Source organism: Babylonia areolata, chromosome 4, assembly GCF_041734735.1.
Source record: "Babylonia areolata isolate BAREFJ2019XMU chromosome 4, ASM4173473v1, whole genome shotgun sequence".
NCBI classification, from domain to species: Eukaryota; Metazoa; Mollusca; class Gastropoda; order Neogastropoda; family Buccinidae; genus Babylonia; species Babylonia areolata.
In genome coordinates this window covers 53,184,307-53,197,039 of record NC_134879.1, presented here as the reverse complement: position 1 = coordinate 53,197,039, position 12,733 = coordinate 53,184,307, and the positions used below count along the sequence as shown (strand labels likewise).

General features: G+C 41.4%; 1 protein-coding gene across 2 annotated transcripts in view; it reads left to right on the top strand.

The window, feature by feature from the left end:
- Positions 1–9,926, top strand: part of LOC143281308 (uncharacterized) — a 32,284-nt gene extending 22,358 nt beyond the window's left edge. For both annotated transcript variants that reach the window (XM_076586491.1, XM_076586492.1), the window contains 3 exons: positions 131–406; positions 4,951–5,031; positions 5,634–9,926. In XM_076586491.1, the coding sequence (XP_076442606.1) occupies positions 131–406; positions 4,951–5,031; positions 5,634–5,791 (515 nt within the window). In that variant the 3' untranslated portion in view covers positions 5,792–9,926. The remainder of the gene's footprint in view (positions 1–130; positions 407–4,950; positions 5,032–5,633) is intronic.
- The last annotated feature ends 2,807 nt before the right edge of the window (positions 9,927–12,733 follow it).

Genomic DNA, 12,733 nt, shown 5'->3' with positions numbered 1-12,733 from the left:
CAGGAATGAACCGTTTCTCATTTTGTGATAGCAGTTACAAAAGAACATTGTCAACAACGAAGAATCATGTATCACCTGAAAATGAATTGCCTGAATGGTCATGGGTTTTTTTTCTGCCCGTGTTACACAGGCTTTAAGGACATCCTCCTGGACGACAAGGTGGCTCTGGTGCAGAATGCGATTTACTCCATTGTGGTTCTGAACCATGCCCGCCACTATGAGCTGGACACAGGTTTCTACAACTTCTTCAACTTCAGCAAGCGGGAGGAGGAGGTGGTGCTGCAGATGTGCCCGGGCTACACCACGCTGCAGATGCACTTCCGCCACATGGGGGTCATCGCCCAGACCATGCAGATGACCAGGATGGAGTTCATCCTCCTCTCCTGCCTGCTGCTCTGCGACCCAGGTCTTTCTCCATCCTGGCCCACTCTGCCTTCTTTCTCTCTCTCTCTCTCTCTCTGTCTGTTTCTGTGTGTCTCTCTTTTATTATAATAATAATAATAATAATGGTATTTATATAGCGCTGGATCTTGTGCAGAGACAAATGAAAGCGCTTTCGCACCAGTCATTCACACGCATGCATAACTCTAATACTGTAGAAACTAAAGACAAGGAAGGGCAGGCAAGGGAGGCTATTTTGGGAAGAGGTGGGTTTTAAGGCCAGACTTGAAAGAGCTGAGTGTGGAGACTTGACGAAGCGAAAAAGGAAGTTAATTCCAATCGCAAGGTCCAGAAACAGAGAAAGAACGGCGGCCAACAGTCGAGTGTTTGAATCTGGGTATGCGTAAACAGAGTGGATCCGAGGCTTGTAGTGAGCGAGATGGAGTGTAGAGGTGAAGGCAGCCGCAGAGATAGGAAGGGGCAGTTTTGTGAATGCATCTATAACATAGAGTGCTGATCTTGTACTTTATTCGGTGTGAGACAGGGAGCCAGTGGAGATGTTGCAAAAGAGGAGTGATGTGCTCAGATCTTTTCTTTCTGAGGACGAGTCAGGCAGCAGAGTTTTGTATGCGCTGAAGGGACTGAATGGATGAAGCAGGCATACCAGACAATAGAGAGTTACAGTAGTCAAGGCGAGAGAGAATGAGAGAAACGACAAGTCTAGATGTTGCGTCAGTGGACAGATATTTCCGGACGGCACTGATGCGTCGCAGTTGACAGTAGCAGGACTGACATGTCTGACTGATAAATTTTTGCATGGACAGTGTATTGGTTATTGGTTTCTTACATGTTGTTCATTGTTCATTTTGTTTTCTTTATCATTAAAATCGTTCTGTTCATTTCTCCCCACTTTATTTTCTTAGTTTTGTTTGTCGGGTTTTTTTTTTGGTTTTTTTAACTACATGTAAAAAATAAAAACCAACCCAGTACATTTGCTTTTCTCAGTACCTTGGTTAAAAATGAATAAATAAAAAAAATGTCTTGTTTCTTTTCGTTTTGTTTCCTTTTGTTTTGTGTGTTAGGCTGGGAAAGGTGGTTTTGGAGAAAGGTGGGGAGGGCAGCTGGAGAGGTATGGAGGGAGGGAGGAACAAGGTGGGGGTGGTGGGTTACTAGAGTAAGGCAGATGGACAGGCATGTTAGGGGCGATGGGTTACTAGAGTAAAAATGGAGTACCAACATCTTAGGGGTGATGGGTTACTAGAGTAAAACAGGAGTACAGACATGTTAGGGGCAGCAAAAAAAAAAAAAAAATGTTAGGGGCGATGGGTTACTAGAGTATCTCATGGGGACAGGCATGTTGGGGCGATGGGTTACTAAAGTAAGACAGATGGACAGGCATGTTTGGGGTGATTGGTTACTAGAATAAGGCAGGTGGACAAGCATATATAAGTGTTTTTTTGTTTTTGTTTTTTCAGTCAGAAACTGCAATTGCGATTGTTTTGCAGGAGAAGTATGCTTAAGCCCTTTTAGCATAATCGATTTTACAAAAAAATTAATAAGTCATGTGACCGACTGACTGCCACATCAATGGGTCATTTCAAAATTGTATGCGCCATTGACCAATGACCAACACAGAACCTATACCCTGCTTATATACTGCCTATCCTTGGTCAGAGACCAAGCTCTAAGTGGTTTACTAACACAGATTCATTTGCACAACAGGCTGCCTAGCTAGGTAGAGCTGAATGAGAGTTCCCTTTGGGCACTCACTTGTTTCCTGTGTCATCTTGTCAAATTTCAGTCATGCATGCATACACACTCACACAAACATGTAACTTCCAAAGTGAATGATCCGTTTTTTCCACCATACCATGTAGGCAACCATACTCTGTTTTCGGGGGCGTGCATGCTGGGTATGTTGTTTCAATAACCCACCGAACACTGACATTGATTACAGGATCTTTAATGTGCATGTTTAATCTTCTGCTGATGATTCTGTTGAAAAAGACACTTTGAAGATTTTTCCTGTTGAAAAGAGGGACTCTTAGGAAGGTGATTCTGTTGAAAAGAGGCATTCTAAAGAAGAAGGCACTCTGAAGATGGTTTTGTTGAAGAAAGGATTTCTGAAGAGTTGGAAAAGCCACCCTAAAAAACGCACTCTGAAGATGGTTCTGTTGAAAAGGCAGTCTGATGGTTCTACTGAAAACAAGAGATGCAAAGCCTTCAAGACACTCTTATGATACACTTAAAAAAAATTTTAAAAATCTAATCGTTAAAATGTGTTCTGTATTTGTTATTATAAAGCTTCACGTTAAAAAAAAAGAAAAAAAGTCCTAACCAGATTCGAACTCCGCATGTTCGGGTGAGAAGAAACTGCCTTATCCATTACACTATCGTGGCTCCTTAACTGACGTTCTAAAATTTAACATTTGAACATACTTTTTTAAAGGGCAATAAATCAATTGCGGTATTCGCAGTGAGAACGCTGTTTAAATCATATTATTCTGGTGTATCTTGGGCATTCAAAAAATCTTTAAGGGCAATAGAAAATTCTTTTTAATGGCTATCGCCGCAATCACACTGCAACATTTAGCCGTTTTCACTAGATCTAGATAGATGTACAAGTTTAGTTACACCCACCGGGAATGTAGTACGACACGGTCGATTCAATTTCTCTGTTATGTTCATTCTAGTTTTATAGTTTTAAAGTTGATATGAAAATTGAGTATTTTGTTAAACTAATAACATGTAGAGCCAAGTACAAGTACTTCTAAACGTCGTAAGAAGTGAAAAGGACTTCATTTTGAGAAAAGTCAAGACTGGAAATTTTTTCATTTCATCGTGATCAGTTCAAGAGTATTAACTCGCATGGTTTACAGTTTTTAACTGTGAATTCCGACTGATTCTGTGGATATTTTTATGGCAGTTTGGGGCATAATCCAGTAAGTGATGAGGCATTCACAAATCTATTTTGAATAAATATTTAACGGTCTCCTTCTCCAACTTTCCATCACATGTTATCATGTACTGTCCATTGAATATAGGATTGAACGGGCAGGTCAACAACTTGAAACAAAATGGCGTCATTCGCGTTCGCGAAGAATATGAGCACGCACTTTGAATGTGTATAAATATGTGTACGCAATTGATTTTTGCCCATGACCTTCAGGGCTCAGCCAACAGATCTGTAAAGTCCACTCGTTGTATTGATTTTAGTATTTTCCGAAAAAGACCACTTGGGCGAATGAACATAGTGAAAGCCCTGTACACTGAGAGTAAAACACACAAGCTTTTTATGTATTGAGTATAATTTCAGAATGTAATATTTAAGATGAGAAAGATCAGTTTAAAGCAAATTAAGCCCCCTAGCATTAATTAACAGAGTAATTTCCCTTTTTTACTATCTGCACCAAAACGTTTGCAAAATAAATGAAACTTCCATGCTTAGCAAAAGAAGTTCCTGTTTGAACAAAAAATGATAATAATGACTGCTCTTGTTGTTGTGTCAGAATATCAGATCAAAGTGCCAAGTTTAGAGAATACAAAAAATACAAATATAACAGTAAATGCAGTTTGCATATAATTAGGCTTCATTTTTTATTTTTTTGTGCCCATCCCAGAGGTGCAATGTTGTTTTAAACAAGATGGCTGGAAAGAACTGAATTTTTCCTATTTTTATGCCTAATTTGGTGTCAACTGACAAAGTATTTGCAGAGAAAATGTCAATGTTAAAGTTTACCACAGACACACACACACACACGACCGAACACAGGGTTAAAACATAGACTCACTTTGTTTACACAAGTGAGTCAAAAAGGCACTCTGAAGATGGTTATTTTGGAAAAGGCACTCTGAAAGAGATTATTCTGTGGAAAAAGGCGCTTTGAAGATAATTCTGTTAAGAAGAGCACTCTGAAGATAATTCAGTTGAAAAAGTCACTCTGGAGATGTTTCTGAAAGATTTGCTTGTTCCATACCATCTTGTTCTTATTCTGGAAAATTGTTGGCAGGTTTGACTGGTGTATTTGATTCCACAGCACCTGCTGAGATATCATTTTAGCACAGTAAGATTGTTTATGAAGACGTGTGGAAACTGGTACCAGGTTTAATTCACAACCCTTTTTAAGATTGTTTATGACGACGTGTGGAAACTGGTACCAGGTTTAATTCACAACCCTTTTTAAGATTGTTTATGAAGATGTGTGTAAACTGGTACTAGGTTTAATTCACAACACTTTTTTTTTTTTCTGACATGCCATGTTGTAAAATGAAAGGATGAGAGTAATGGTCGTTTTATCACAGTAAAATTGTGTAATCTAAGATCTTGTATGGTTTAATTGACACCCCTTATTGCTGATGTGCCATGATATAAGACAAAAGGATGCGTGTGATGGCCATTTTAGCACAGTAAAATGCATATATAAGTCTGGAAACTGGTGTGGTTAAATTCACAAACCTTTTGGGGTTTTTTGCTGATGCCCAAAATTGTAAGATGAAAGGATGAGGGTGATGGTGTGTCGTTGATGTGCCTGTCATCAGTGTGAAGTGTGTATGTGTCGTGCTGTGCAGAGTGTCCAGGTCTGGTGGCCCCAGGTCAGGTTGTTGAGCTGCAAACCCTGTTCATGAACTACTTCCACAACTATGAAATGAGTGAGTAATGCACATGTGGTACTGCAGCCTGTCTGTGAATGTATCCCTCTGTCCTATTTGTTCCTTTCTTTATATTCTTGCCTGTCTTTATTTGCTATCTCTCTCTCTTTGTCTTTTCTTTGTCTGTCTGTCTCTCTCAAGAATCGAGTGAAGAGGAAGTCTATTTTGTGCTGAGTTGTCCAGGACTGAGAAATATTGGAGAGCAATACAACATAGAACTGCTTACAAAATGCAGATAGGTGTATGGTTAAGAAGGGTATATTGAGGGATTTAGGTAATGAACAAAATGCTTTGACAATGTTGCATTAAAAGAACTCAACAGAGGTCCAGTCTTCGAACATTTTGAAGAACAGGAAGGGATTTCTTTCTTCTTTGTTCCAAAGGGACTCGGTTGACTGTCTGATTTTAGAGACTCACACAAGGAGACTTGAATTGGTGAGCAAATGTCTGATTGCGGAGACCCATGCTGTTGATTTGGTGAGCTAATGTCTTTTTGCAGGGACCCACCCAAGTTGACCCTATTGATTTGATGAGCAAATGTCTGATTGCAGAAACTCCACCCAAGAAGACTATTGATGTGGAGAGCAATTGTCTGATTGCAGAAACCCATCCCAATGGGCCAGTGCGACTTGGGGAAATGTTGCTGCGCATCAGTGAGCTGAAGCTGGCATCGGAGCAGCACATACAGACCATCAGTGGCTTCCTGTCTACCCACCCGGAGCTGGAGCTGCCCCAGATGTTCCGGGAGATGTTCTTCTGACCTGACCTTCCTCCTGCCTGGTCAGCACTGTCTCTCCTTGGTTCTTCAGACTGGACCTCCTGCTGGGCTTGTTGGCACCCCCTTTCCTCAGTCACCCTCACACGGTGCAGTAACCTGCTGTTCCAAGGGTTTGTTATTTTTGTTACTGCCTCAGGCTGGAACCTGTTTCAACCTTTGCTCAGTGTTGTAAGTGGTTGTGAGTGTTGTGCTCTCCACCTCAACCATCTGTGATTGGAACATGGCAGATGTTGGAGCTGAGTGTTAACAAACCTGAAAAGAATGTGTCCCTGTGTTGGTGAACTAACTGTAACATGTTGTTGAAGTGCTCAGTGAAATGTAGGTGTGTTGTAGAAACGGAAGTGGATCCATTCTGCAGTTCCTGTGACTGGGTTGTCATCCGATGGTGGTGAAGCCCTGAGTGCGTTTTTCCTCTTTTAGTGTGTGTCGTTTTTGGTAGACATTTCAGTTCCTGGGATGGTGTTTTTTTTCTGGGTTTTTTTTTCCAGATGTTTTGTGATTCCTTTGGATTGGATTGGATTTCTTTTGAAGTATTCCGGACCCACTACAGAAAGCTGGAAGTTTGCTGCACAGAGAGAGACTCATCCAAAGATCGATCTTGTTGTGGAATTGTGCGCCTTGTGAGTCAGCCCATGTCAGAGGATGGTGAGGAACTCTGGAACAGTCCAGAGCCCAGTGTCTGACAGCTGGGCAGAAACCTTGTGCCGGTACGCAAGGCCAGGTGGGTGTCCATTGGGTCTCTGCAAGAATGGTTGTCTGCCTGATTCCTGGAACCTCACTGAGTTTTCTTCAGCAGCTGTGGATTTCTTGTGGCCATATTTGTCATGTTTTTCTTCAGATTTTGTGTCCAGTGGTTTGCAGTGTGTGTGTGTGTGTGTGTGTGTGTGTGTGTGTGTGTGTGTGTGTGTGTGTGTGATTGAGGCGAGAGACAGGAACTTTGTGTTCGTATGTCCGTATGTCTTATTTCTGGTGCATGGTGCATCTTTTGCAGTATGTATGTTTCAGACAGTTGTTCAACTTGAAAATTGTAAATCGTTTTGAGTCCAAGTCTGAAACACAAGTGCATAGTCATCATAATCCTTCTCCATAAACTGTATGTCATCAAACTAACCAGAGATTAACCAACAGATCATAAAACATGGCTGCGGGACTGTTATATTCCATCATAACGTAGATGTGAAATCTGCTCCGATGGCCATAGGCTATGAGACCTTTAACCTTTGAACCTTAAAACGTTATGTTCCAGTATTACGTTCCATTATGACGCTATGTTCCAAGATACAAAGACTATGTAAATTTCGTCTTTGAGACACACCCCACCTATCGCCCTGTGTAAAAATTGAAATGATTAATTGGAACTTCAGCATGTTTGATGCAAAAAGTCCCATTCATTCACTGATACCTGATATAAAAACAAAATCACAGACCAGATGACAGGGAGAGTCTGTCTCCAGTTGTGTGTCATTGTATGGGTGGATTATGTTTCCCAGATGAGATGGCGAGACCATTGGAAGGTGTTGTCAAAGACTATACATCATTTTTTTTTTTTTAAACATCAGAGGATAAGGCACCTTAACAGCTGAGAAGAATATTGTCTTGCTGGCAAAACATAATCTTTGCAACAGAAACAATTACCTATGGAAGGAAAAAAAGATCACAGGCGTTATCAAAATTGCCAAAGAAACCATCACCTGTAGCAGACTGTTAGACTGTTATCAGTCAGTATCTGATTGAGATGATCCATCCCTGCACAGAAACTTTACATGTGGACTTCCAGTTTTTTTTTCAGTGCAGTATTTCAGACTCAGTTCTATGTCCTGTAAGTGAACCCAATGAGCTGAAGAAGGCACTGGAGTGAAGTGTGTGCAGAAAAGTTCTTCAGATACTTCAGCAGTCTCACCCTGCCCCTCAGTGAAAAAAGCCGTCAGAAAGCAGATTAGGCTTGGGCAAGGATGTGACAGAAGATGGTCATGGCCAGTAGGGGATTCCCTGAGCCCTCCTCAATTGACGGCAGCATTAACAGCGTGAAGCATGCTGTAAATAAGCATTAAACGTGCTGTAAATGGGAAGTCTCGTCATTCATACAGATGGTTATTTGTGCCACCCCCCTCAAAGGCCAGTTCAAGACAAGTGAAACACTGCTGAAAAAAAAGCAAAAAAGAAAAAAAGGGAAATGGAGCATAACTCTTAGTATCAATTTACAAACTTTGCATAATCTAAAAAAAGCCCACAAATCACAACACCTAGTGCCTGTATTGATTTGTTACATGTTTATGCCTTGATAGAAGTCTGCCCAGAATTGTGTCCCGGTGCTTTCAGCATGGAAGGATGGCCAGTGTGTGACATGATTCACTGGACAGTGGGCTGGCTTTTGACAGGCTGAGAAAGACACAGCAACCGCTTTTCTGGAAATGAGTGGTAATAACCGTCCACAGGTTCTGCATGTGTGTGTGTGTCTGTGATATTGATGGCTGTTGCTCTGTTTGGTATATATACACATGAACTAAAGTGGGTTTTTTTTTCATTGTTTAAAACTGTTAAGAATTTCATCCCTTTAAGCCTTTCAATGCAAAGATGTTCTCTTGGAAGTGAGTTCCCGAGTGCCAAGGGTTTTTTGGGGGGGATTCTTTGACCTGAAACAAATCAAGGCAAAAAGTTCTATCTCTTCATTATGATCAGGAAAAAACCCATAATAATATGTATGTTTTCTTTTGTACATTATATCTTTCGTCTTCAGAAGAAATGAAATTTGAACAAAAGTCTTGCAGTTTTGAAATTTGACTTTGACCAAAAGCCAAACCAAATAAGAGTCTTTGAAAGTTCCAGTGTACCTCACCAGGGTTCATACAGGTTTTAACTCGTTCTACTCTGGGGTACCAGTTGACTCGTGCCATTAATACTTTCCCTGTGGACGAGGTTTAGCTGATAAAATTAAAAGTTCTCCATTGATTTTTGCTGTTTTAGTAGACTACTCTACCTTTTACTGCAGCGGTCTCCTGTAGTGCTGGTCATGGGAGTTGAAGCAGGCATGTATCTGTGGGGTAGAATGATTCAAAGGTTTTTGTAGAATTTATAGTTTAAAAAAAAAAAAAGATGTGTCTGTAGGGCCTAAAAAATATTTTAAAATGACCCAGATTTGTAAAATTGTTGCTGTTGTTGCTGTTGTGACTGATATAGCACAGCAGCAAAATGCTCAACAGATGCTCAACAATGATAATTATGTTGTGGCTGGTCATCAAGTTGGTCTTTTCGGCGCTGGTATCCTTGCCATATCTTGTCACTGTTTTATCCGGTCTTTCAGCAAGCTTGACAAGTTCTTGCTCACTGCCTGCCAGGCTATCAGTGTCATCTGCAAAGCAAAGGTTCGTGATGGTTCTGTCAGTGCTGACTGTGCTGACAGGATCTTCAAGAGTGTCAGTCATGATACGTTCCAGGAATATATATGTTGAACAATGTGGGAGACAGAAGACGACCCTAATGAACTCAAACTGAAGTATGGAACTGCTCCCTCTGTGAGTGCTGCACTGGTTGCTTCGGCATATAGTTGCTGGATGGTTTTGATAAGCTGAAGCATGCATTGATTTCTTTTATTGTGGCCTAGGGGGCTTCCTGCCAGACTGTTGTCAAACACCTTGAAGTCTATAAAGGCATCTTATAATTTCCTCTGGTGTTGGAGGTGCTTTCTACTAATGGTGCACAGGTTAACGATCTGTTTGCTGCTACTCCTGTCTAGCAGAATCCAGCCTTTTTTTCAGCAATGATGGCATCTGCTTGTAGCTGTTAGTGTTATCTATTCTGAATGATTTTGAGCATTACTTTACAAAGAATAGGTTGATTGAACTGATGGTGTGATCGCTTTGGCTGTGTTGGGGATATTCCTTTCTTGGGAAAGGTGATGATTGGTGACTGGGTCTGTGGCATGGGCCATTCACCTGTGTGCCAGATTTTGTTGCAGGTAGCAGTTATGATATCAGTTACTGCCTCTTCACCATGTTTAAATTGTTCTGCAGGTATGTTATCATTGCCCGCAGCCTTACCTCATATCAGGGATTAATCGCTGTTAAACACCATGTATACACAGGTATCTCTTTTAGATGATTGGTTTAAATTGAAACAGTCCAGGAGTTTCTTCTCTGATCTAAGAGGGTTGAGGGTTTGCAGGGCTGGGGTGGGGGTTCTAGTGAAAAACAAATTTCATCAACCAAACATTCAGATCCTTATGAAGTCGTCTTGTTGTCTACCACCTGGCCTCCCGCTGCCCCCCACACTCCCCATTCCCAAGAATGTTTAGTTTGTGACACTAACAGAGGTTGAGAAATGGGCAGAATTGTTTTGAATTGTTTGCTTTATTTTTGTTTTAGTTCTTTGTTTTTTGTTGTTGTTTTTTAAATTCAGTACAGTCAAATCAGATGAAGTATCTGACAAATGTGTTGGCAAATATTTCTTTGCAGGAAGAATTAGAACAGTTCCCATCTCTGCCTGTGGAAATAGGAGAGGGGAAAGAAAGTTAGTTGAAAAAATAGTATCATAGTCTTCTCAGGGTTTTTTTTCATCATTTGTTATGTGTGTGTGGATCTATTTCCATTGCAGGTTCTACTTGGCCATGTCCTGTCTATAACTATGTAGAATACATGTCAGGTCAGTTGTATTAATAATCATGAATGAATGCTCAAGGCTGTTCCCAGTGCATATTCTTTATCTGAGATCATTACCAGTGTGAAGTCATGCATGCATGTAGTCATTGTCATCAACACTCATGAGTTATGCATAGATTCATGCCATTCTAAATCATAATAAGGTGATTAACAAAGAAAGATTAGAAAAAAGAAATTGTGAAAGTAGGGAGGGGAAGGGGTGGTGTTAACCAGTCACTGTCCCTGGCTCCATAGTCCTGTTTGGTCATGAGGGCACTGCACTGCTGAACACATCACCAACATTTTTCATTGATGGTCTGAATCATATTTTTGCTCACCATCAGAAATGTGTGTTTGTCGAACCGAAAGTTGTGTGCTGTTTTCATGATGGAGGAGCATGGATTGTGGTGTTTTTTGCTACAACCTGTCCAGTTTTGTTCATGTCTTTAATGAACACAGTCTCGCCTGTTTTGAGCAGAGGTACCTCTCGTGCAGCATGGTGTTTGTTGAAGAGTGTTTGTTTTGATTTCATGTCATTCTCTTTATTAGATGAGGGAGTGGTCAGAGGAGAAAGGTAGGATGGAAAGTTTGCAGGAGTTCACAGAGGGATAAACCGTTTGCAGTGGGGTAGCTCTGTAGAGGAATAGGTCTGCATAGGGGTCTTTAGATTTTTTGAGCATCTGTTTCACCGTTTGGACTGCCTGCTCTACTTCACTGTTGCACTGGAGGTACTGTGGTGAGCTTGTGGTGTGGGTGAAGCCGTAATCTGCTGCAATTGCCCTGAACTCTGAGCTGGTGAACTGTGGCCACTTGTCAGAAATAATAATGTCTGGTATGCCATGGGCTGCAAAAACACTCTTGCTCCTGGCGATGATGTGAGCGCTGGATGTGTTTTTTCTAGTGGGGGAGTCTCGACCCATTGGGAATAGTAGTCAGTGATGATGATGTACATTTTGCCATCATGTTCAAAATCAAAGAGATCCATCCTGTTGTGGCATCTGCTGACCATTTCTGGGAAGAGATGGAAGGCCACCAAACTGTTGATGAGGCCAAGGCATGAGTTTTAGTGATGCCTTAGTGTAGATCATGGAGATGGTTGAGAATGTTCCATTCTCAGGTCTTGGGAATGATGATGCAATTGTCAAAGAGTAGCAGGTCATCAACAGCTGTGAAGTGCTGTCTGTTGGTCCAGTATTGTTGGTGGAGCGGAGAGTGAGGTACATAGAGGATGTTGATGCACTGTTGGACATGTGCTGTTGCATTGTGAATAAGGTTGACGTCATTTTTGTTGGGCAGTGAAACTGGCGTACATGACAGCACATCTGCTGTGGTCTGATTTTTTCATGTTACTTGGATGACTTTGATGTCATTTCACATGAGGCGGAGGTGAAAATGCTGGATACAAGGTGGCATCTTAACCTTCGCTGGCTGTCGCTTTTGACTACACATGGAAGCTCATGTGGGTCATTCATGACCCATACTGCTGTCGCTTTTGACTACACACAGAAGCTTATGTGGGTCGTCCACGACCCATACCTTTTAAAGAGACAAAAACCTGTATATTCCTCCAAAGCTTGTGTGGGTAGTGCACGACCCATACTTTGTAAAAAGACAAAAACCTGTATATTCCTCCAAAGCTTATAACAAAATATAGAAAAGGAAAACATATCGTAACAACTGATTACACACACATGCGCTCACATATGCACACACAGACACACAAACACATACACTCAGAAGAAAGACATGCTCATGCATTCACACACATGCTCATACACACACACTCACACACACACACAAACTGATCACACACACAAATTGATCACACACACAAATGCATAACACCACGTGCACATACATACAAACCCTACTTATGCATACAGAGAGAGAGTGAGACAGAGAGAGAAAGAGACTGAGACAGGGAGAGAGAAACAGAGAGAGAGACAGCTAGACACAGAGAGAGAGAGATGACTCATAGCATCCTATTCACGCACAAAGATATTCAGTCACACAGGTACATGCTGTTAGAGAAAGGGATAAAAGGGGGATATAGCTGAAGACAGGCGAAAGGGATGGGGCGGGGAGGAGGTAGTGGGAGAGTAGTGGGGTGGTGAGGCTATTGAAAGTAAAACTTTTTTTATTTTCCTTCACTAATTGCAGATTAAACCTTCTGAAATCACTAATAAAAAGGTATGGGGCGTACATGACCCACATGAGCTTTCGAGGGGTGACCACGTTTTTTTCTCCTTAAAAAGCATGGGTCATACACGACCCACACAAGTGTCCGTGT